This window comes from Hyperolius riggenbachi, chromosome 1 (genome assembly GCF_040937935.1).
Source record: "Hyperolius riggenbachi isolate aHypRig1 chromosome 1, aHypRig1.pri, whole genome shotgun sequence".
In the NCBI taxonomy this organism is placed as follows: domain Eukaryota; kingdom Metazoa; phylum Chordata; class Amphibia; order Anura; family Hyperoliidae; genus Hyperolius; species Hyperolius riggenbachi.
This window is the reverse complement of record NC_090646.1, coordinates 607,816,341-607,841,103: the sequence shown is the minus strand read 5'-3', so window position 1 is coordinate 607,841,103 and position 24,763 is coordinate 607,816,341. Positions and strand designations below refer to the sequence as shown.

General features: G+C 43.2%; 1 protein-coding gene across 1 annotated transcript; it reads left to right on the top strand.

Annotated features, from left to right (window-relative positions):
• Nucleotides 1–1,092: 1,092 nt before the first annotated feature.
• On the top strand, nucleotides 1,093–17,810 carry LOC137542204 (speedy protein A-like). Its single transcript, XM_068263988.1, has 6 exons — nucleotides 1,093–1,143; nucleotides 11,128–11,274; nucleotides 12,853–12,911; nucleotides 14,702–14,787; nucleotides 15,644–15,815; nucleotides 17,607–17,810. Exons 2-6 carry the CDS (start codon nucleotides 11,157–11,159, stop codon nucleotides 17,808–17,810), a joined length of 639 nt encoding a protein of 212 aa, XP_068120089.1. The 5' UTR covers nucleotides 1,093–1,143; nucleotides 11,128–11,156.
• Nucleotides 17,811–24,763: the final 6,953 nt, after the last annotated feature.

Below are 24,763 nucleotides of genomic sequence, written 5' to 3'. Positions count from 1 at the left end.
TTTCCTTTAAGGGGCCCATACACTGGTCGATTTCAGCCATTGATTGATCGATTCTATAGAAATTGATCAGAAATCTATTCTTTCAAATCAGCTAAGCGATCGATTTGCAGCCGATTACGATTGATTTGGTCTGACAGGATGGAAAATCTAGGTCGCTCTTCTGCTGGCAGCAGATCGATGGCCCATAGAGTTGCATTGGATCTAATTGTGCTGCACAATAATGCATTTAGATCGTTTTCCAATAGATTTCATTCTGAAATTACTGGGAATCTGTTCCTAGGAAAAACAAAAAACAAAACCTGTTCTGGTCTCTCAAAGGGCATGAGTAGGATAAATTTCAATATCCATAAGGGCCCTTTTCCACTAGCAATCGCTAGCGTTCACGCTGAACGCTAGCGATTGCTGAATCGCTATTACCGCCGATTCCCCGACGTTCGCGGCCACGATTTTGCTATGCTATGCACTGCATAGCAAAATCGCGGCAAAAGTCGCTCCGCGGCGCGATCGCGATCAAGTAAAAAACGAATTGCGGTAGTGGAAATTACCTACCGCGATTCCTATGTTAAAAAGCAAACCGTAGCGATTGTAAAATCGCTAGCGGTTTGCGTTTTTGCGATTCAGCCAGCGCAAACGCGCTGGTGGAAAAGGGCCCTAAGAGAGCTTTTCTACACTCTGTATAACAATGAGCTATGATTTCTTGCAGACTCAAAACAAACATTCTATTTGATTCCATGGCCTTTGGAGCTGTGCATCAGCAATCTCTCTCTATACTTCTTACATGCTTTCAGCATAAAGAATTCTGAGCAGAGAGCTGAGTTAAAAACACTTCATCAGCTAACTTGAATGACAAATGGATAGAACTGCACAAAGTGTGAATTGTGAAAGCTTAAGCCAATTAAGTATCATGGAGTGGCAATTACTTAGGCCCCGTTTACACTTAATCAGTTGGTATGCGTTAGTATGCGTTTTTTCCATATCAGAGCATTGGAAGAAGATTTCAGTTAAAATGCATTAAGTGTAAAAGAGGCCATAGGAAAACATGGGCATTACTTTGAAAATCAGTTTTCTTTCAGTTATAACTGAGAGCAACTGATTAAGTGTAAAAGGACCCTGACCTTCTCTTTCCATGATACTCCCAATCAGGTATTTTTGTGGCTACACTTGTTATGGGTATGAAGATCCTGATGGCCACACTTGTTTTTTGACCTTTGTGAGATGGGCCTCCAGGCTGTAAGGTCACCAAGGGGAGGCAAGGGAAGTGTGCTGGGCCCCATTAGTGTGTGTGGGGGGTGGGGGGGGGGGGGGGGGAGAGGCATGATTTGTTCACACCCTCTGTTGAACACCCTCTTCTAGACAATACCAAAAGCATGCTCCTGCCATGATATACAAACACCACAATGGGACAACAGTGGCCTGATGCAATAAGGAGATTTTATAATATTTCAAATGAAAAAAATCTTTATTTTTACCATTTCTATTGGTTCAAATTCTGTTGGTTAGATTGTAGACTTAAATTCTAAGAGAGTAGATAAAGAGAAAATGGGAAAAGTGAAATTCCCTTTGCACCAGGTCTAGGTGTGGGAAGGTGTCACCAGTCTGGTCCCACCTGTGTCCTGGTGATCTTCAGGGACTCGCAGGACTCACCGTGGACCCAGTTTGTGAAAGGAGGAGGAGTATGGGCCAGGCTTGTGTGTAAACCAGGCAAACGCGGATGCCTTTGATTAGAGGTTACATTTGATAAAACATGAAATCTACTGAAAATTAAAAAATCAATCCTTATTTGATCCAAATATTGATCCCATTTAGATCTGGAATGCCCTTCGCCAGTAGCAGTAAGCAAGCAATTACTTTGTAGCTCTCCTGCATCTTTTCTGAAATGGCCTCATATGGTGCATTTTGATAGAACAACTACCGGTAATCTTCCTGAGTATATGCCTAGCTCAAAAGTAACTTGAGGTGAGAGACACACGGAGGCTGCCATATTTCCTTTTAAAAGTATACCAGCTGCCTGGCAGTCCTGATCTTTCTGGTCAGCGTCTGAATCACACTACTGGATACCAGAATTTTGTCAAACACCTGATCTGCATGCTTGTTCAGGACAACCAGGCAATACGCATTGTTTAAAAGTAAGTATGTCAGCCTCCATGTGTCTCTCACCTCGGGTTCCCTGGACCAAACAAAAAATTTGACGGTAAAGCATTAGGCCCTTTAGTTTTATCTTACTTAGAGCAGTTGGGCTTCAGGGTCCCCCAGTTCAGGCTATGTTTAATTGTGGAACTGAAGTACAGGTGCCTTGAACTCACTGGGCATGCTGAAGTTCCCAATCGGAATACCCCACCCACATGCACGAGCATATTTCCTTTCCCAAAATTGTGCATGCCCAGGTAAAGGCGGCACTATTGTGCAAGTGCTTCCTTTTATTAGGCATGTTTGGTTTGTGAACTCCCACATGTCCAGTTCAAATGCATTAGCTTCTGGTCCAACATCACGTGAAAAGATGCTGGAACGGGTGAAGGATTGAAATTTTGGAGCTGCAGGGCCCAGGGACACGTCTGTTATTACTAAAGGTAAAAATGACCGGGTCCAATAGATTACATTTAGGCCTCTTTCACAGTAGGACGTTGCGTTTTGATGCGGCGTTAAAGTCGCAACGCAAATTACAACGCCACCCCCCAAAAAAGTTGCACCGCAACTTCATGCCCCGTTATGGTCACATACAGTAGAGAAAACAGGCAATGAAAAGTGTGCTTTCAAGTCATTACTGAGCATGTGCAAACAGTCGAACGCAGCCAATTAACGTGTATAACACACAGCATGCAGCACTTTCTAATAACGCCTCACGTTACACACAAACGCAACGTATACACTGTGAATGTTGCACAGACTTAGCATTGCTGTGCATTTATTCTGCAGTGAAACATTTTCTAAAGTGCGACGTTAACGCCACACTGTGAAAGAGGCCTCAAACTTTTTTCAGGTTTTCTTGAAAGGGAATCCGAGGTGAGTGATATGAAGGCTGACCAGCTTATTTCCTTTTTAAATAAATAATGCCCATTGCCTGGCTGTCCTGCTGACCCTCTGCCTCTAATACTTTAAGCCTGAACAAGCAGGCAGATAAGAGGTCTGACTAGATTAGTTGCATTCTTGTTTCAGGTCTGTGATTTAGACCCTATGGACAAGAAAGATTAGCAGGACTGCCAGGTAACTGGTATTGTTTAAAGGGAAATATGGCAGCCTCCATAGGTCTCACACCTCTGATTCCTTTTTTAGGCAGCTGAAGATGTAGATTTATATCTAAGGATGCCATATACACAGGAATGATCATGTACCATTCAAGATGTATGACCCATGACTGATCCATGGACCACACTGCACTAGCGATATTCCAATCAGATTTCTAGCAGGAATAAGACCTAATCTTTGTATCTTCATTCATGTTTGAACTGCTTATCACCGCAGGGCTGTGGAGTCGGAGTCGTGGAGTCGGAGTCGTGGAGTCGGGCAATTTTGGGTGCCTGGAGTCGGAGTCGGGAAAAAATGCTCCGACTCCGACTCCTAATGAGTTTGTAACTGTAATTAAAATAGAAAATATGATAAAATGTTCTATTTCTCAGATAAGTCATTAAAAATAATGTGTATATATACAGTATATATACAGTAATAGCTGTGCTTAGTCCACAAAAATGAAATAAACCAATCAAAATTAGTTACTTGTGCTGCTTCAATAAAGCAGTCTCCGTATTTTTAAGGTCAGATATACATATCTGATTGTGACTGTATATATGATGTGTACACAGAAATCTCTTATATACACTAAATAACATCTATGCTGTAAGAATAAAGCCTGATGTGTAGCTGTGTCACTAATAGAGATGGTCAACGAGATGGAAATAATTCTGCATTGATGCTGATTTATGCAAATGTACGCACTCCCTTTGCTGATGAAATCAAATAATTTGATATGTTGTTAACCACCCTGGCGTTCTGATTAAATCGCCAGGGTGGCTGCGGGAGGGTTTTTTTTAAATAAAAAAAAAACTATTTCATGCAGCCAACTGAAAGTTGGCTGCATGAAAGCCCACTAGAGGGCGCTCCGGAGGCGATCTTCCGATCGCCTCCGGCGCCCAGAATAAACAAGGAAGGCCGCAATAAGCGGCCTTCCTTGTTTTGCTTATATCGTCGCCATAGCGACGAGCGGAGTGACGTCATCGACGTCAGCCGACGTCCTGACGTCAGCCGCCTCCGATCCAGCCCTTAGCGCTGGCCGGAACTTTTTGTTCCGGCTACGCTGGGCTCAGGCGGCTGGGGGGACCCTCTTTCGCCGCTGCTCGCGGCGAATCGCCGCAGAGCGGCGGCGATCAGGCAGCACACGCGGCTGGCAAAGTGCCGGCTGCGTGTGCTGCTTTTTATTTCATTAAAATCGGCCCAGCAGGGCCTGAGCGGCAGCCGCTGGCGGTGTTGGACGAGCTGAGCTCGTCCAGACCGCTCAGCTGGTTAAAATTTGGTTTGGTGACTACAAATTAAAGGGTAACTGAGATGGATGAAAAGTAAAGTTTTATACATACCTGGGGCTTCCTCCAGCCCCCTTCAGGCTAATCAGTCCCTCGCTGTCCTCCACCACCCGGATCTTCTGCTATGAGTCCTGGTAATTCAGCCAGTCAGCGCTGTCCGCCGCATACCGCTCCCACAGCCAGGAACATTTTGCACCTGCGCAATAGTGCTGCACAGGTGTAGTATGCTCCTGGCGGCGGAGTGTGTGCATGCGCACTACGCCCGACTGGCTCAAGTACCTGGACTCATAGCAGAAGATCCAGGTAGTGGAGGAGGACAACGAGGGACTGATTATCCTGAAGGCGGCTGAAGGAAGCCCCAGGTATGTATAAAACTTTAATTTCATCTGTCTCAGGTTTACTTTGTTACACAGTAGTACTATACTCTACATATGCACTCCCCACAGAGCTGCAGGGAATCCACTGAGAATGCTGTGCACATTGAACACAGAGGTGTTGTCTGTTTACAATCTCCTCATTCCCCTGCAGAGTACCTGCACATCATTCTTACATGTACCCACACTTACATTGCCTAGGGCCTGATAGATGTTCTTTGTTCCGGTTTGTACCTTTTACAAGTACTCTTACCAAGGACTAGTTTTAGTCTAAAGGGAATAAATATAGTAGTCTACATATCCTTCTCACTTCAGTTGTCTTGTAAAATTCCTAAGCGTTGGCAGTTAAGAGACGAATTTCATGTTACATACTTTTAATCAACAAAATTGTAATATGCAAATTAGAGGAGTCGGAGTCGGTGGAATCCTAAACTGAGGAGTCGGAGTCGGAGTCGGTGGATTTTTGGACCGACTCCACAGCCCTGCTTATCCCACAGCGGATACAATGTCAATATCCAGATATTGAAATTGGTAGAATTGTATTGATTTTTTTAGAGAAGGCAAAAAACTTCAAGCCGAATTAGGGAAAATTGAATTTCTTTATGACAAAACAAAAAGGTTTATAAAAAAATCCCTGCCTGATTTCTCACCCCAGTTGTGCACAGATTTATGGAAAGATCCTAAATAATCAATCATAGGCCCATCTGATGGAGTAACTGGCTGATACTTGTCCATAAAAGGTAAATTACTTTGCACATAAAATTCCACTGTATGCTCTATTCAATTTTCATCTACAACCAAACCAATCTGGTCTGAACTGGGTCTACATTGTTTAACCCTCCTGGCGGTTTGCTATAAATCCGCCAGGGGGCAGCAAATCCGTTTTTTTTTTCTTTTCTTTTTCATGTAGCGAGATAAGGCATCCCCCCAGCCCCTCAAAGAACGGGATCTCCTGGAGGGCTTCCCCCGGCACCATGGCGACCGGGTGGGATGACGTCACCGACGTCGTGACATCATGGGGGACTCCGATCCACCCCACAGCGCTGCCTGCCACTGATTGGCCAGGCAGCGCATGGGGTTTGGGGGGGGGGTGGGGGCGGCCGCGGCGTGACGAATAGCGGCGGATCGGCGGGTAGCGGCGGCGATCGCATTGCACACGCAGCTAGCAAAGTGCTAAAAAAAAATTATGCAAGTCGGTCCAGCGGGGCCTGAGCGGTGCCTTCCGGCGGCATAGCCTGTGCTCAGCACGGGCTTACCGCCAGGGAGGTTAACTAAGCTACTTTTTATTTTTATCATAAATATTGGCATTCCAAAAATAAACTCAATTAGGATAATTGAAAACTTCTAAGTTACCATTGTAAAACCTCCTCTGGAACCCTCCTCCCCCTTTCCTTTGTGCTTTGTGATTGGTTCCCTCAGAGGCTCTATGTGGGCATTCCTCACCTCTTTACTTCTTTGTAATTGGTTAATTTACATAGCGCTCCAGCTATTGTCTGTTTAGGAGAACCTCCTATAAAAAGAAGCCAGAAGTGTCCTGGTTCAAACCTTTTACCAAAGACCTTCTCACTGCTAACTCCTATAGCTTCTGAAGAACCTTTGCTTTTCCCAGTGCAAGAATATTAACAGGTAAGTTTCTCTCCTCAGTAGGACACCATGGGCCTGATACAATTCACTTTTTCTCCTAGGAGATATAGTTTCTTCTGTTTAAAATAACTTTAGTGCACTGCAACTGAAAAAAGAACCAAAAAGTAGGTTGAAAAAGTACTGTCAAAACTGAGTATTTTCCTGCTTGTTGGTGGCTTAAAGGGCATTTTATTGATAAAATGTGAATATATCACCTAACAGAAAAAGTTAATTGGATTGGGACCTATGGCTCTTATTTAATGCACTTTTTCTTTTTAATTTTTCCTAAGAGATACATTTTTCATTCCTTTAAAAAATATTTAACATATAGCAATTAAGTTTCAAAAAGTATGGTGGAGTGGTATGAAATCTATTTTGAGTATTTTCTTGCTAAAAATTGTACCTTAAGGGCCTATTTCCACTACACGCAGATTGGATGCAGAAAAACTGACTCCAATGAATGCCTATGGGCCTGTTTCCACTAAACGCGAATTTTCTGATGCAGATTTTCCCATACGCATTCATTGGAGTCAGTTTTTCTGCATCCAATCTGTGTGTAGTGGAAACAGGCCCTAAAAGGGCATTTTATTGACAAGGTTAGAAAATATAACCTAGGAGATAACTTGGAAAACCATGGCTATATTTTATGACTGTCTTATCTGGTGGCTTACACTCTACATTTACCAAAGGTGTACATGTAATAAAGGCTCTGGGAGATTTGGGCGCAGGGTAAAGCCGAAAAATGGCTCACCTTGCTCCTACAAAAGTCCCAGCAGCGTTAATTACTCCCCCCCCCCCCCCTGTTAGTGTCCGCACTACGCTATTTTTATTGCAATTTGAGCTTCATCTTTTGAGGGTGTCCAAATTACTGACTGCGCACAGCTATAGCCGTAATTCACATTACAGCCTATGGCGGCGCCTAGTGCACCCACATTTCCAGCACTGTTTTTGCCTGACTCGTACCCAGGAGTATAAATGTGTGATGTAACCCATAGCATAGATTAAACTCCATGTATAGGGCTGTTCTGGGGTGACCTCTGCTATTCTAAATAGGAGAAAACACTGCAGTACAGAAAGTTGCATGCATAACTGTCAGGTTCACAAGCAATGCAAAGATTTTCCAAATTTGTCAAACTATTATTACTGCTAGAAAAATCACCATTGCCAGACCATGCTGGCCTCCTGAGTCCCACAGCAATTGCATTTCCCACTATGGCAACAGATAGGCCTCTTCCAATGGGGGCTGAACTGTATGCTTGTTGGGAGTTTCAGCCACTATATTCAGCCGAATGTAAGTCATGCATTTCACGTTCGACATGTGGCACTGTAACCTGGTGGCCGAAAACTGTCTGTCGTGTATGAGCATGGCAACCATGCTCAGATGCAACTTCATATGGGGGTCAGCACCTGTCCACCACGTCTTGTGTGCCAACATGTGCCCAGATGGTGAACGGGAGCTTCAGCTGCTTGTGTATGGGCAAACCTTCCATGTTTGTAAATTCTGGGATAGCATCATATAAAATACTTTTTAATGCTGAATGGAAGTTTCTGACCATTATGCTGTGGACTTGTGATGAGATGAAATTAGCTGCTATGAAAAACCCAATTTTTTTATTTAGAAATGTTAATGAGGTTTCTTAATTCCTGTCAGGAAGGATACAACAATCTTAGGTGCACAATTACATGTATGTAAAACGACTACAGTTTTCAACCAAAAAGCAATTGGGCCATGTACAAAAAGTGCAAACTATCCTTGCCATGTAAAGTATAATCCTTACCAACTGACTTCACAGTAAACCAAAACAGAATTCCATTATAAGCCCTTTGTACAGTTATGTATGGGTAATGCCTCCATTGTGATGAGATGGGCCTTGTTCTTCTCAATTATAAAAGAGGGCATCTCAACCAACCCTTCCTCATTGTATACAAAACTAGGAAAATAGTTTCAGGCAAGGTTTTTTTTTTTTAGTGTGTTTAGGAAAAGTAATTGACATGAAAGTGAAAATGAAAACCACCAGCAGACAAGAAAACATCAGTATCAACACAGACTATCATTGATATGCTAATTGGTGTTTTTGTTTTTTCAATGTCCCTATTTTGGAGTTAAAAGGCAATGTTACTTTATGTTTAGTACTAAATCTGGAAAATGTCAAGGTGATTTTATCTCCACCTGCACATTTTACCCAGCAGCTTGCCTGCTAACTGCTCACTGAGCACACAGTTCACCTGCCCATGTGAAAGTGCCCTTAGTCCATGAGAGGGCTGCATGATCAAGCTGTAAATAGATGTAGGGGGCATCAGTACCATAATGTAATTTGCAGGCAGTACTCAGTGGTGAATTCCAACTTCTTAGACTGCTTGTGGGCTCTCCCAAGGTTAACATACTTTCAATTACTGTATTAACATTTAATAAGAGTTTACGGTATGTATATAGAGTGGGGTATAGAACTGTTAGCTGGGCACATTTTTAACATTGAGACTCAAGCAACCAGAAAGCACACTTATCTGGCATTTATTTGGTATCAGCCAATGCCCATACCCACTTCCCAAAAACATACAGATAAGTTAATCGGCTTCCCCCTAAACAATTGGCCCTAGGCTACAATACATAAACTACACAATATAGACATATGACTATGGTAGGGACTAGATTGTGAGCTGCTTTTAGGGACAGTTAAGGTAGCCATACACTGGTCGATTTGCCATCAGATTCGACCAACAGATAGACCCCTCTCTGATCGAATCAGAGAGGGATCGTATGGCTACCTGCAAACAGATTGTGAACTGATTTCAGCCTGAAACCGTTCACAATCTGTGGTGGTGGTGCTACCACCGCTACCCCCCCCCCCCCCCGCATACATTACCTGCTCCGCCAGCGCGACTGCCCCCGGTCACCGCTGATCTGGTCTGGTCTGGTCTCCGGCATGCTTCACTTCTTCTTGCCCGGCAGGAAGTTTAAACAGTAGAGTGCCCTCTACTGTTTAAACTTCCTGCCGGGCAGGAGGAAGTGAAGCATGCCGGACCCGGAGACCAGTGCAGAGACGGAGCAGCGGTGACCGGTCGCGCCGGCGGAGCAGGTAATGTATGCGGGCTCTATTGCGTCGGTCGTTGGGCACTCGAACGCCGCTAGCGACGCGCTCCCTACCCGCGGGCGATCGACGGTAATTTTCCGCACTGAGCGATCGACGGGATAGATCGAAATTTAGCGTGTAGCGGGAACGATGTGACAGCAGATTCAATCCCAGTGATCGAATCTGACGTCGATCGGCGGAGAATCGGCCTAGTGTATGGCCAGCTTTAACTATATATACTCTGTACAGCGCTGCGGAAGATGTTGGTGCTATATAAATACTAAATAACTTGCTAATAAAAATTTGGTTTTTCAATTCTTTCCCAAGATGCACCAGACTATAGTGAAGATTTGAGAGGTGTACAAATTGGAAGTTGTGTAATTTTAAATGAATGCATACATGTAGATGAGATGTGAATGAGATGCAAAAAATTGAGTAGATTTTTTTTTTTTTTTAATGCCAATTTTATGGAAATGTATGCAGCTTGAAAATGGACCACCAATCAAATGCAGCACTCAAGGAATTTAAAGAGACCATTTTAAAACTGCATTGAGTTACCATAAAAAATATGCATCAACTCAAATGTTTGCATCTTGCTGACCATCTCTAACCTACAGCAAGGTTTATTTACCCTTTATTGAACCGCAGGACTAGCTGAGTTCATTATAGAGAGTTCACTAAGGTCTCTGGATAAGACTGCAATTTATTAACCTTTCAGCAACTGCCGCTATGTTCTGCTGTGACCCAGGTGATAGCTGTAATCTTACCGCCTAATAGTTTTCATGAAATCTATTAATTGCTGGATCCATTTAGAAATTACTGAATTACTAACTATTCCCAGCAGATGCCTCGGTGGTGAATTAGACCTGCGGTAGCTAAAATTTAAAGAAAAATTATATTGGTTTCTTGTGGAACAGTTTAAAAATATGTAAACTTTGACAAATGTAACAGCAGAAACATCTGGAGAATTGTGTATCAATGTGTCTACTGTATTCTCCAAGGAAAGGTCCGCACACAGGCTGATTGCAAGAACTAGGAGATTTAGGTCGCATTCACACTGGGATGTTGCGTTTCAATGCGACGTTAAAGTAGAAACGTGTCTGCGTTAAGAAGTAACGAACTGCAAGCAGCGAGTTACCACAACGCTACAGGTTTCAATGTGACGACAACGTCCCACTGTGAACGGCCCATAGGATTAGCATTGCAGTGCGGTAAGCTGCGTTATAATACTTTATAACGTGTGACCATAACGTCCCACAATGCAACCTTATTGTCCCATTAAACACACATTGAAAGACATCTGACCATTCGCCGATCGTATCGAGGCCAATCTGGTTCCCTTTGTCAAGGCACAAGCAGATGAACGTGTGTGGACCCTTCCTTGGAGAATACTGTGATGCAGGCTTGAGGTTCCATCACTAGTGCGGATTCCCTCCTATATAGGTGTGAGATTCTAATCAATATGTCTACATCTGCACAAATGTATAGTTGTGTTAAAGAATATCACTGAATATTAGTAATGGGGCATCTAATGTGTATCGTTTTCAGCTGCTGCTTAGTGGACTGAGACATCAGACATGATGAAGCGTAGACTGACCAGCCCAGACGACGCTAAAACCAGAAGCCAGAAAAGAAAGAGGGGATCTTCCCTCATGTTCACACTTGAAGAGGTGGCGGCATTTTTTAATATATTTGGTAAGTTCCCTTTTATGTTTAAGCTACAGGTTTCTGCTTCTCATTTGGAATAATGCATTTTAGACATCAGTTATGTACAGTATATAAACTAGCCTATAACTTGAGGATTTGCTCACAGCCATGAAGCAAACATCCGCATACTGAATATAGAAATCGGCCTCCATTTTTCATTTCATACAGATGGAGTCCCAAAGCTTAAAAAGGACCCCTGAAGTGAGGGATATGGAGGCTGCCATATTTACTACCTTTCAAACAATACCAGTTGCCTGGCAGTCTTGCTGATCCTTCTGGTCAGCGGTGTCTAAATCACACCTGAAACAAGCATGCAGCTAATCTTGTCAGATTTGTCAGGAACTTCTGATCTGCATGCTTGTTCAGAGTCTGACTAAGGCTGCTTACACACCAAGACGTTACAGGCGCACGTTAGTGCGCCTGTAACGCTCCCCCAACGCACAGCAATGTAACACAAGTGGGCTGTTCACACAGCCCACGTTGCGTTACATGTAATGCTGCACGTTCGGTGCAAAGTGCAGCATGCTACGGCGTTGGAGCGGCTATAGCCGCGTTAGACTGTTTGCACATGCGCAGTGGGGGGCGGAGAGGAGGCGGGGAGAGCCAGCTACAGTAGCCGCGCACATGGCTACTTAATATTCACTGCACTGGCGGCAGCTGATTGGCCGGCGGGACCACGTGATGCGGAGTGTCTCGCTCCGCATCACGTGGTCCCGCTGGCCAATCAGCGCCACTCTGGGAGACATTATAGGAATCGAGCCGCCGAACGCGGCTCACTCTACCGTCGGCTTTTGCAGCACCATACGTTGTGTTAGGTGCACGTTATGCGACCTTAACGTGACACCTAACACAACGTCTTGGTGTGCAAGAAGCCTAAAAGTATAGAAGTGGATCAGCAGGGCAGCCAGGCGATGTGTATTGTTTAAAGGGAAAAATGTTAGCCTTTGTCTCTCACCTCGGGTTCCCTTTAAAAGTAGAACAAAAAAAGTAAAATAAGCTGTGGTCAAATTGAATCTACCTTTTTGTAAGATACCATTGTGCAGAAATTATGTATAAAATATTGGCAAGCATGTCTATTTGCATTAAGCGTATCCCTCACCCAGCATCTAAGCTCTTCAGAAGTATATGCCTGGTCTGGAGTAATGTGGCCTCCTTGCCAACATGCTTTACAATATGTGGAACTGTTGTATTCAGTTTTCACAAAAATAATATGTATTTATGCTGCAGAAGTAATTGTACAACATGTGCCCCTAAATTGGCTGAGAAGCCTTTCCTGCAGCCTTATATAAACTAGGGGCTGCTTTGTTTCAGAGCAACGGTCTTTAACTCAATGGCAGTGTTTAGGAGGAGAACTCAGAAGCATGTGTCCAGTTTGATCAGCTGAAAGATTTCTAAGGTTCCGATTTGCTGTGAGGATTTCCTGTTTTTAGGCAGCATCATCACCAGTAAATCAGAGTTTTAGCTAGGTAGTACTAAAAAGCAGAGTATTTTATGGACAGACAGGATGCCTGAATGACAATGTCCACCATGCAAATTTGTAATTTTTCTTTCATTTTTGAATTGCAGAGGATGGCATGGTGAAGGGGTTCCTGCAAAGGGACATGTGTTATCGGATCGCAGACAAGGTATGTACTGTGTAACTGACAATTTACAGTAAAATAGGTCAGACTGCAGATATTTGTACAGTATTTGTACAATAGGAAAAAACACTGACTAAAGCAAAAGTGTACAGCCCCCTCCACACCAAGTATGGCCGGAATGTAAGAATAAGAATTAAAAAAAATGGTTATGAAGTTAGTTTAAAATGTGCTACTGAGAAATGAACAGAATACATCTTTATTTATTAATATATTGTTGCAATACATTGTACTAGGGACTTAGATTTTTAGAGTATGTTGGGAATTTCCTCCAGCACAGGGCACACAATTTAAAGGGCAACTGAAGTGAGAAATGGATGCTGCCATATTTATTTCCTTTTAATACAATACCAGTTGCCTGGCAGTCCTGCTGGTCTATTAGGATGCAGTAGTGTCTGAATAATGCCAGAAACAAGAACGCAGCTAATCTTTCAGATCTGACAATGTCAGAAACACCTGCTGCATGCTTGTTCAGGGTTTATGTATTAGAGCTAGAGGATTAGCAGGATGGCCAGGCAACTGGCATTGCTTTAAAGGAAATAAACATGACAGCCTCCATATCCCTTCAGTTGCGCTTTAAGACCTACCTTATAATGGACTGTCACCAAGAATGTTTACCAAGTTTTTTTAGTCTATTCTGTTTTAAATGGAAGACCTTTATATATGGGGTTTACATACTAATATAATCATGATTTGGTATTGAATTAAGGATATTCTATATTGGTTTAAATGCATTACAAACATCCTGTATTGGATTAGAGCTTACATTTTACACTATAAAACCAGGTTTGGCACATGGCTTGTGTATTTTTGTGTAGATTGGACCTCAGCTGGGTGGTTGCCTGAAATGATAATTTTTTTGGTATGGGCAACTTTCCCCTGAACAAACAGTGCTTGGCATTGGCCATCTCCTGAGCATCATATTGTGCCCTATGGAGAGGGAAGGAGAGGATGGCAGCGCTGTAATAACAGCACAGGAGATTTGGGCGTCACCATAGGCAGTAAAAGAAATTGCGGCGATAGCAGAGCTTAGTGAGTAATTTGGGCGCCAACGGAGCACAAATTACTACAAAAAACGAATTTGGCCGCCAGCAACAGCTGGAAGCCAAATTACATCTCTCCCCCACTATCCACGGCGGCCTGGAGGGGGAATAGTAATTAATGCCGCCAGGAGCAGGGTGAGCAGTTTATCGACTTTACCCTGCACCAAATCTCCCGGCAGCTGAATAATAGGTACGCGGGGATGAGGTGGAGAGCTCTATAATTAGCTACTGGGAGAAATAGCTGATAGGAATGGTTTTCCAACCTAGCAGACCTGATTGCACTGTGTGAAGGGTGTGCTATGATGCCAGTGGACTGGCCATTTAGCTGAAATGGTAAACCCAAATGACAGTTTTGAACAATACTAGCGGTATTGACAGATTATCCGTCCACACACAACATGCTGTGATCAGTATAAACGTGCATACACATCAATACTCTCCTGCACTGTATACTAGACCCCTGCATGACACATTTTGGCAGGTTACAGGAAAAAAGTTATATACATTTTATCACTTTTTGCACAGAAATCCTGGGGAAATTTAACGCCAGGGAGGTTAAAGTTACAAGTGTGTTCGAGCCATTGAATGGAAAATTTGTCATGTTTTATCTCCATATGGATGTCTGCAAATTCTATCCCAATACTGGTTTGCAGAATATGGAATGATATTTCATATTTGTGCTATAATGTGATTCTCTCATATGTAACGTCTATACATATTTTATTCTTTTCACAGTATCTCCTGGCCATGACCTTCGTATATTTTAAGCGAGTTCGGATGGATTACAGATTCTATTCACCGACTGCATTTTTTATTGCTCTGTAAGTATCAGTTCTTTATACTCTATTTTTATAATTTCAAGTACCAACAGCTCCTTCCGTCTTGTTTACAGAACTTCAGAGATTTAATACACGTTGCACAGAAATAGAAGAATGAGGTTACTTCCATGAATTATAGGGATATTAATGGCCAGTTTCCACTGGCGTTTGAGGCAAGGCGATCGGCGCATCCTTCCCTAAGTACGTCCGGTTGGCTGACGTACAACCGGATGCAGCATCATGCGGCTGCTATGGGGACTATGATGCGTGCTGTGGAAAACTGCAGCATGCTATCCATAGTCTACCACATCGCCTAGGTAAATTCTCATCAATGGAAACTACTCCATTGACATGAATTGGTTGCAGTTTCCTTGTGTTTCAATGCTTAATGTTTTCCACATTGCAACGCGTCTAGTGGAAACGAGCCTAAAGTGGACCTAAACTCTTCCATAGGAGAGAAGGAAAACACTGAGAAACCCACCCTGTGTGTATTTAGTGATAACAGCTTCTTTAATTCCCCTTTATCTGCAAATAATGAGCCACTGTAATTTGAGCTGTTAGCTCTGAGATCTGTGCCACAGGTGTGCCGACTTTTATACTAATATCTAAACACAGGAGGTAAACTCTTTCTCTGCTCCCATGAAACCAGGAAGTAACCACTCTGCAGAATCTCAGTAGGAGTTCTGTGGACTGCTACAAATAAAATGTCTCTTTAAAAAAAGATCCATTTTTCTGAATTAATATGTAAAGGAATGAGGATGGAGGTGTCATTTAGTAGACTGCATTTGACGAATGTAGCTTTGTTGTAGATTAACAAGAAATTCCTGCCAAACCCAAATATTCTGATTTTCTTTAACAGATATTTAGCCAACTGTGTGGAGGAGGAAGATCAAGGCCTGAGAAAGGAGATCCTGCCCTGGACATTGGGAGTCTACTGGGAGAACTGTAAGAAGTTCTTCCTCAATGCCAGAGACCAGCTGTGGCGGGAGATGGGATTTAATGCCATTGTAAGCAAGGAGCTCTGTGAGGAGGTCAGTGGTTTTTCTTTATAGAAAACAAAAAAAGTGATAAGTCTGAATGGTTTCTACTCCTTGTAAAATGTTTGACTTTACCCTGTAGTTTTTGTGTAACAGACTGATCAGTTAGAAAAAATGCAGCATCAAGTTTGTAATCTGGTCTGCATTTTTTTTAATGGCTACATTCACATTGGTCAATTGCGGCGTAATGGCTGCTTTGTAAATATGTGGTTCTCTGCACTGCAATGCACCACCTATCTGGCATCCCAACGCAAAATGTGCTTTTTGACAGCATTGCAAACTTTTCCTTCATTTATGCTTCAAAATCACTGTATGTGATGCAACGATGGGATAACGCATGGCGTGAATTTTCCATTGTGGTCCTGCTTTATTGGGATTGCAATGCCCCACTGTAAATCTAGCCTCAAACTATCGCCAGCAATTTTGCTAATTACCCCTTTCCTTTTATTCACCGAAAACTTTAAGGCAGATTTTACTGTAAAAATATTTATAATGCATATTACAGATTTTCTAATACCATCAGTAGTAGACAGACATATCTGTAGCAAAAGAAAAATGTAAAGTTAAGTGATTCTGTAAATTGGGGGTTACAAAAAGAACCATAGCAGTGCACTATATGCAGTTGCAGAAGTGCGCATGCAATATCACCATCATTGCTGCTGCTATTGGATGTAATGTAAGAACATGCCCTCTGCCAATTTATATCACATGACCAAAAATGTATTCTTTTAACATGAACAGAATGTGATCAGGGAAAGCCCCTGGAATAAACCCATATGGTTTGGTGAAAGTCAGGCTGGCCAATGGTTACTATCAGTTGTTTGATTCCTTCTTCAGTACTGGTGATCGATCTGTAGCCCAACTGCATAGTCCAACATTATTTTTTTTATTACGCTTCAATTTTTATTTTTCTACAGTTTTTCATTTTTTGCTGCGTTTTTGGGTTGAGATTTTTGGTACATTTTGCGTTTTCACTTTACCTGATCAATGGAATAAATTACAATAACTTTTTAAAATGCATCAAACACATGTAAAAATTAATTTCTCTGTGTCCCCATTGGGATAAATTGTGCGTTTTACATGTTTTTGAAAGTTATGCAGTCAGTTGTGAGTTTTCACAAATGCACAATGTAAACGTACATACCATATATACTCGCATATATGCCGAATTTTTGACCCCCAAAAAGTGGCTCAAAAGTGGGGGCCTCGGCATATATGCGAGTCATGATGCTAAAGTGTCCCCCCTCGCTGCGGTATGTGCCCCCTCCGCTGGAGCGGTACATATAAAAACTTATTTTCCCCCCTGCGGTATCTGCCTCCTCTCTGACTGGAGCGAATTTCTCCCCAAATCTCCTTCCTGTGATTTTCAGAGCTTTCTGCATCAGCCTATGAGAGGGGATCACATTCTGAGCCACTTGAGGGGACAGCTGTCACTAAGCTGTCCCCTGTACAGCGATGCACTAGATCGCAGCACTGTGCAACCAAAATATTTTTTTTAAATGTCTTTCAGCCTGCTAGCCACGATCACTGGAGATACTACATGCTGAAAGTGGAGCTAGTACAATTTGTCTTCAGCTCCTGCTGTATCTGTGCTAGAGTGGCAATTACATGGTATGTGGCTTAAAATTGGCTGAGAAACCTTTCTTGCAGCCAGTTATAAGCCAGGTGCTGAGCTGTTTCGGAGCAATTTACTTTTTTTTGCCTCTTTAGAATTATAGAAATTAAGAATTGTAATGCTTAAATAGATTTAAATTGTAACCTTTAAAACTAATTTGTCATCTGTAGGTAATGGCTTTAGCCCCGGACCACCCTATCTGGAGACGAAACCGGCTCGATCATCATGGAGATGCTGTGAAATTGTGCCATCAAACAGAGGTCGTGTCAGTTCGTGGTCCTTATGCTCCGCCCCCACCAGGATGCATAGAGTGTGATGAATGGCACACACAGAGCCAGTATCCTGACGACTTCTACAGCAGCCCCCCTTGCTGAATCACCTTCCTTTTCCCACATTTAAGCACTTAAACTATTTAATATTTCATTTTGTTAAATTCTATATTTAACTGTAGTAAAAATTTTAAATTTTACAATGGAAGAGAATTCTGTTTTTGTAAATAAAATATGATTGTTAAAGATTTGTTAGCCTCATTGATTTCTAGATTCAGCGGCGTAGCGAAGGAGCTCTAGACCCTGGTGCAAGTTTTACATGGGCCCCCCCAGCACTCTACACAATTAATACCGCCCACTAAAACCTGCCAAGGACAACCACAGTGTCAGAGGTGCAAGAAGGGGATGGGGAACAGTGTGTTCATGATTACTACCATTCAAAGCATCTATAGAAGTGATTATTATAAGAACAGAACCAATAAAGGGCTAAATCTGCAGTTGAGGGAGGATCCCGATGCGGTCACAACCTCTGCAACCCCTATTGCTATGCCACTGTTTAGATTGCTATAAAAGATCCATTAACTGTTGAATAACTGGTGTTTAAAAACACTAACTGCCAGAAAGTGGTGTATAAATGGGATATAAAAAAAAAAAAAAAGTTAAACAAAAAAAAAAGAACCCGAGGTGTGAGACCTATGGAAGCTGCCATATTTCATTTTAAACAATATCAGTTTCCTGGCGGTTATGCTGATCTTTTTGGTCAGTAGGGTATAAATTGCACACCTAAAGGCCCATACACACGGATGTTTCCAAACGACGGGTCCTTTGAACGTCCCGTCGTTCAGTCGTCCGCACGCCAAATCGGGCTGTCGTTCGGGTGATAAGATCAATTTTGAGCGATCCGCCCGGCAGATCGCTCAAGACTAGTCTTATCACCCGAACGACAGTCTGTACACAAGCCCGATTTGGCGTGCGGACGTTTGAACGACGGGACGTTCAAAGGACCCGTCGTTCGGAAAAATCCGATGTGTGTATGAGCCTTTAAACCTGGTGTTAATCTTGTCAGATTTGTCAGACATCTGATCTGCATGCTTGTTCAGGGTTTATGGCTTAATGTATTAGAGGCAGAAGATTAACAGGACAGCCAGGCAATGTGCATTATTTAAAAGCTTCCGTATCCCTCTCACCTTGGGTTTCCTTTAAAAAGAACCCGAGGTGTGTTTAAAGAATGTTATCTGCATACAGAGGCTGGATCTGCCTATACAGCGCAGCCTCTGTTGCTATCCCAAACCCCCCTAAGGTCCCCCTGCACTCTGCAATCCCTCATAAATCACAGCCATGCTGTGAGGCTGTGTTTACATCTGTAGTGTCAGTCTCAGCTGCTCCCCCGCCTCCTGCATAGCTCCGGTCCCTGCCCCCGTCCCTTCCCTCCAATCAGCAGGGAGGGAAGGGATGCAGGTGGGGACTGGAGTTCTGCAGGAGGCGGGGAGAGCAGCAGACTGACACTATAGAGATAAACACAGCCAGCTCTGACAAGCTGTTTGTCAGCAGCGTGGCTGTGATTTATGAGGGATTGCAGAGTGCAGGGGGACCTTAGGGGGGTTTGGGATAGCAACAGAGGCTGCGCTGTATAGGCCGATCCAGCCTCTGTATGCAGATAATATTCTTCAAACCAGCCTCGGGTTCTCTTTAAGGAATGACCTTGACCTGGAAATCAATCATGAAAAGCACATATTGATAAAATATCTAGTCTTTATAAAGAATTTGACAATAACTATAATAAAAAGTATTAACTTAAGCATTGGATTAAAGTCAGTCTTAAGGTACCGGGTCCCATCATTTCGGGCAGTCGAGCCAGTCGACGCATGCGCTCCCTCCGCACTGCGCAGGCACATGCGTAAAGATATGGAGGGAGTCCCTGCGCTTGCGTACAATTGGCCACGTCCGCCGGAAGTGACGGGACCCGGTACCGGCGATAGAGGCAGCAGAGGACGGCGGCATGGGAGCTATCCAGCCTTATGGGGCTGGAGGAAGCCCCAGGTATGTATAATATCTTTTTTCATTTTTTAAAGACCGTTCGTCTCTGGTTTCCTTTAAGGGGCCCATACACTGGTCGATTTCAGCCATCGATTGATCGATTCTATAGAAATTGATCAGAATTCTATTCTTTCAAATCAGCAAAGCGATTGGTTTGCAGCCGATTTTGATTGATTTGATCTGACAGGATGGAAAATCTAGGTCGCTCTTCTGCTGGCAGCTGATCGATGGCCCATAGAGTTGCATTGGATCTAATTGTGCAATAATACTTTTAGATCGATTTCCAATAGATTTCGTTCTGAAATTACTGGGAATCTGTTCCTAGGAAAAAACGAAAAACAAAACCTGTTCTGGTCTCTCGAAGGGCATGAGTAGTAAATTTCAATATCCATAAGAAAGCTTTTCTACACTCTGTATAACAATGAGCTGTGATTTCTTGCAGACTCAAAATAAACATTCTATTCTATTTGATTCCATGGCCTTTGGAGCTGTGCATCAGCAATCTCTCTCTATACTTCTTTCAATAAAGAATTCTGAGCAGAGAGCTGAGTTAAAAAACACTTCCTCAGCTAACTTGAATGACAGAACAGTACAAAGTGTGAATTGTCAAAGCTTAAGCCAATTAAAGGAATACTATCGATACCCAAGTGTTCTAAAATGACAGTGTGCAAATAATGTCTAAGTAGCTATGTAAACATTTTCCTACTTTTCATGTTAAATATCAGAGGCAAAAGCTGTAATTTTATTGAGGGTAGGATTTAGCTAGATTGGGACAAATCAATTGCAGAAGGGGTGTCTGCTTCAATGCACAGCTAGAGTTGCATACCAGACTACAGAAAGCAAATATCAAACTCTGAAAGCAAAAATAGTATGAAAATGCTGTGAGAATTAGTTACATATCCTCTGCTCTCTTCAGACACTTCAGTCAGAAACACAGGACACAGGAGCTGCAGCTTTTGGGAGCTCTCTCTCTCTCTGTCAAATAGAGCTACACATAGAGTTAACTGATCAAGTGTGAGGGGAATTTCCCCTCTCCTCATGGCTCAGTCAGACAGTTTTGGCATCAGTGAAGTTTGAATGTATTTTGATAACCGTAAATAAAGAAGTTGCTACTAAAATGTATACACCAGTACTTAGCAGCACTTCCCAAACAATTCCTGTGTCAATTGAAAAAAATATTCGAATCGATAGTATTCCTTTAAGTATCATGGAGTGGCAACTACTAACCTTCCCTTTCCCTGATACTCCAAATCAGGTATTTTTGTGGCTACACTTGTTATGGGTATGAAGATCATGATGGCCACACTTGTTTTATGACCTTTGTGAGATGGGCCCCCAGGCTGTAAGGTCACCGGGGGGCAAGGGAAGTGTTGTAAACATTAGCTGGGCCCCATTAGTTTGGGGGGGGGGGGAGGCATGATTTGTTGATAAACACCCTCTTCTAGGCAATACCAAAAGCATGCTCCTTCCATGTAATACAAACACCACAATGGGACAACAGTGGCCTGATGCAATAAGGGGAGATTTTATAATATTTCAAATAAAAAATGATTTTTACCATTTCTATTGGTTCAAATTCTGTTGGTTAGATTGTAGACTAATTGCCGGTACAGTTTCTATTAAATTCTTACAGGGTAGTTAAAGAGAAAATGGGAAAAGTGAAATTCTCTTTGTAGCACTAGGCCTAGGTGTGGGAAGGCGTCACCAGTCTGGTCCCACCTGTGTCCTGGTGATCTTCAGCGACTCTGCAGGACTCGCCCAGTTTGTGAAAGGAGTATGGGCCAGGCTTGTGTGTAAACCAGGCAAACGCGGATGCCTTTGATTAGAGGTTACATTTGATAAAAAGGAATCAGAGGTGTGAGACCTATGGAGGCTGCCATATTTCCCTTTAAAAATACCAGTTACCTGGCAGTCCTGCTAATCTTTCTTGTCCAAAGGGTCTAAATCACAGACCTGAAACAAAAATGCAGCTAATCTAGTCAGACCTCTGATCTGCATGCTTGTTCAGGGTCTATGGCTTAAAGTATTTTAGAGGCAGAGGGTCAGCAGGATAGCCAGGCAATGGGCATTATTTAAAAAGGAAATAAACAGGTCAGCCTTCATATTACTCACCTAGGGTTCCCTAAAAAAGTTTGAGGCCTCTTTCACAGTGTGGCATTAAAGTCGCACGTTAGAAAATGTTTTAACGCAGAATACCGCACAGCAATACTAAGTCTGTGCGACATTCACAGTGCACACGTTGCGTTTGTGTGTAACGTGTAGCGTTATTAGTAAGTGCTGCATGCAGTGCGTTATACACGTTATTAGCTGCGTTGGACTGTTTGTACATGCTCAGTAATGACTTGGAAGCATACTTTTCATAGCCTGTATGCTCTACTGTATGCGACCATAGCGGGGCATTAAAATTGCGGTGCAACTTTTTTGGGGCGTTGCGTTGTAATTTGCGTTGCGACTTTAACGCCGCATCAAAACGCAACGTCCTACTGTGAAAGAGGCCTAAATGTAATCTATTGGACCCAGTCATTTTTACCTTTAGTAATAACAGACGTGTCCCTGGGCCCTGCAGCTCCAAAATTTCAATCCTTCACCCGTTCCAGCATCTTTTCACGTGATGTTGGACCACAAGCTAATGCATTTGAACTGGACATGTGGGAGTTCACAAACCAAACATGCCTAATAAAAGTAAGCACTTGCGCAATAGTGGCGCCTTTACCTGGGCATGCACAATTTTGTGAAAGGAAATATGCTCATGCATGTGGGTGGGTTATTCCGATTGGGAGCTTCAGCATGCCCAGTGAGTTCAAGGCACCTGTACTTCAGTTCCACAATTAAACATGGCCTGAACTGGGGGACCCTGGAGCCCAACTGCTCTCAGTAAGATAAAACTAAAGGGCCTAAAGGTGCACACACATCAGACTATAGTCTTTGGAAAATGAAAGATCACAGACCAATCTTACCACTCTTCATGTAGTATGAGAGCCATACCTTTACAGTCTTTTCTATGGAGCGGAACTCCCCATCAGAAAAAAATCTTTGCAAGATGCTGCACACACAGATGCTGTACAGACACAAAAGATCAGTATCTGCAAAAGATCTGTTCCTGCAAAAGATCCGTTTCTGCAAATTGCATTCATAGTCTGAGATCTGCAGATCATCATACACACCTTGTTTAACTGACATTCATCTGCAGATCAGGCAATCATCTGCAGATCTGAAAATCCATCCTGGTGGATCTGATCTGCAGATGAATGTCAGTTAAACAAGGTGTGTATGATGATCTGCAGATCTCATAGATTATGAATGCAATTTGCAGGAACAGATCTTTGGCAGGAACAGATCTTTTGCGGATACTGATCTTTTGTGTCTGTACAGCATCTTTGTGTGCAGCATCTTGCAAAGATTTTTTTCTGATGGGGAGGTCAGCTCCATAGAACAGACTGTGTAGAGTGTGGCTCTCATACTACATGAAAGGTGGTAAGATTGGTCTGTGATCTTTCATTTTCCAAAGACTATAGTCTGATGTCTGTATGCACCCTAATGCTTTAAAGTCAAATTTTGTTATGTCCAGGGAACCTGAGCTGAGAGACCTATGGAGGCTGACATACTTACTTTTAAACAACGCGTATTGCCTGGTTGTCCTGAACAAGCATGCAGATCAGGTGTTTCAGACAAAATTCTGGCATCCAGTACAGGGGCGTAACAATAGACCCTGCAAGGGATGCCTCCGCAGGGGGGCCCAGACGCCACAGTGGGCCCGTGGGGGGAAAAGTTTTAGAGACTGACAGCTAAGGGCATGGAGAAAAAAATGTTTTCTCCTCTCACACCACTGTTGCATGTGTCCAGCACACAGATAAGGAATCACACACACTTTGAAATTTGCACACTGTCCCTGCTCCCTAGGGTTTGTAAAAAAACATCTGTCTCTCACTGCTGCAATGTTCTAAAGACTTGTACAACCTTACAAACACAGGAGTCACATTTTGAAAAAAAAGTTGTACCACTTTCCCTTTTCAGCAAAAGGATTCCTAGATTCTTATCACACGGGCTAATGACTTTATGGCCTCTGAATACTTTTACAAAGCAATGGAGTGGAGATTGATGTCTTACTGTTGCTGCTTCATTGAGAGCTTGTTGTCTCAATGAAGTTCTTACAATAACAGTATCAATCAGTGACATTCTGAATGTTTTGCCAAAGTAAAGCCGCATCTACACGCGTAGATGCGGCCGCGATGCTCCTTATCAATCGAGCCGCTGATGCGGCTCGATTGATAAGATCCGACAGGACGGATCTTGCTTTCGCCGATTCCCTGCTCGCTCCCCGCTAGGGGACAATGGCAGGGAATCGAGCGGAAGATAAGCGGCGCGGGGACGAGCGGGTATTGATGCCGGCACGGCGAGCGGGGACGCGGCGGGCACGCGGAAGAGGCGATCCGGCGGCTAATCGAGCCACCGGATCGCTGCAATGTCCCATAGTTAGATGGGGCTTTACATTGAATACTATATCTTATGTTTAGCATGTCATTGTTGTTCCTCCATATAGCACGTGCTCTCATGTAGTAAAATAATATGGCTGTGTGTATGTATGTACTGGGAGCAGAGCTGCAAAGAGGGACTTGTCGGCTGCAAGGGGCTGGAGGAAGCTCTGGGTAAGTAGATCTGGGGGTAGCATAGATTGCCTGACGTTTCCTTTAAATCTAAGTGTTTTTATCTGCATGGGGAAAACACATTGGTCCTCAGTTTTCCTGTACAGAAAGCGAGGGAGGTGGGGGGCCCCATCCAAAGTTTCGCAGGGGGGCCCAGTGATGTCTAGTTACGGCCCTGACCCAGTAGTGTGATTCAGACGCTAACCAGAAAGATCCGCAGGACTGCCAGGCAGCTGGTATACTTTTAAAAGGAAATATGGCAGCGTCCATGTGTCTCTCACCTCAAGTTACTTTTGAGCTAGGAATATACTCAGGAAGATTAGTTCTTTCAAAATGCACCATATGAGGCCATTTTAGCAAAGATGCAGGAGAGCTACA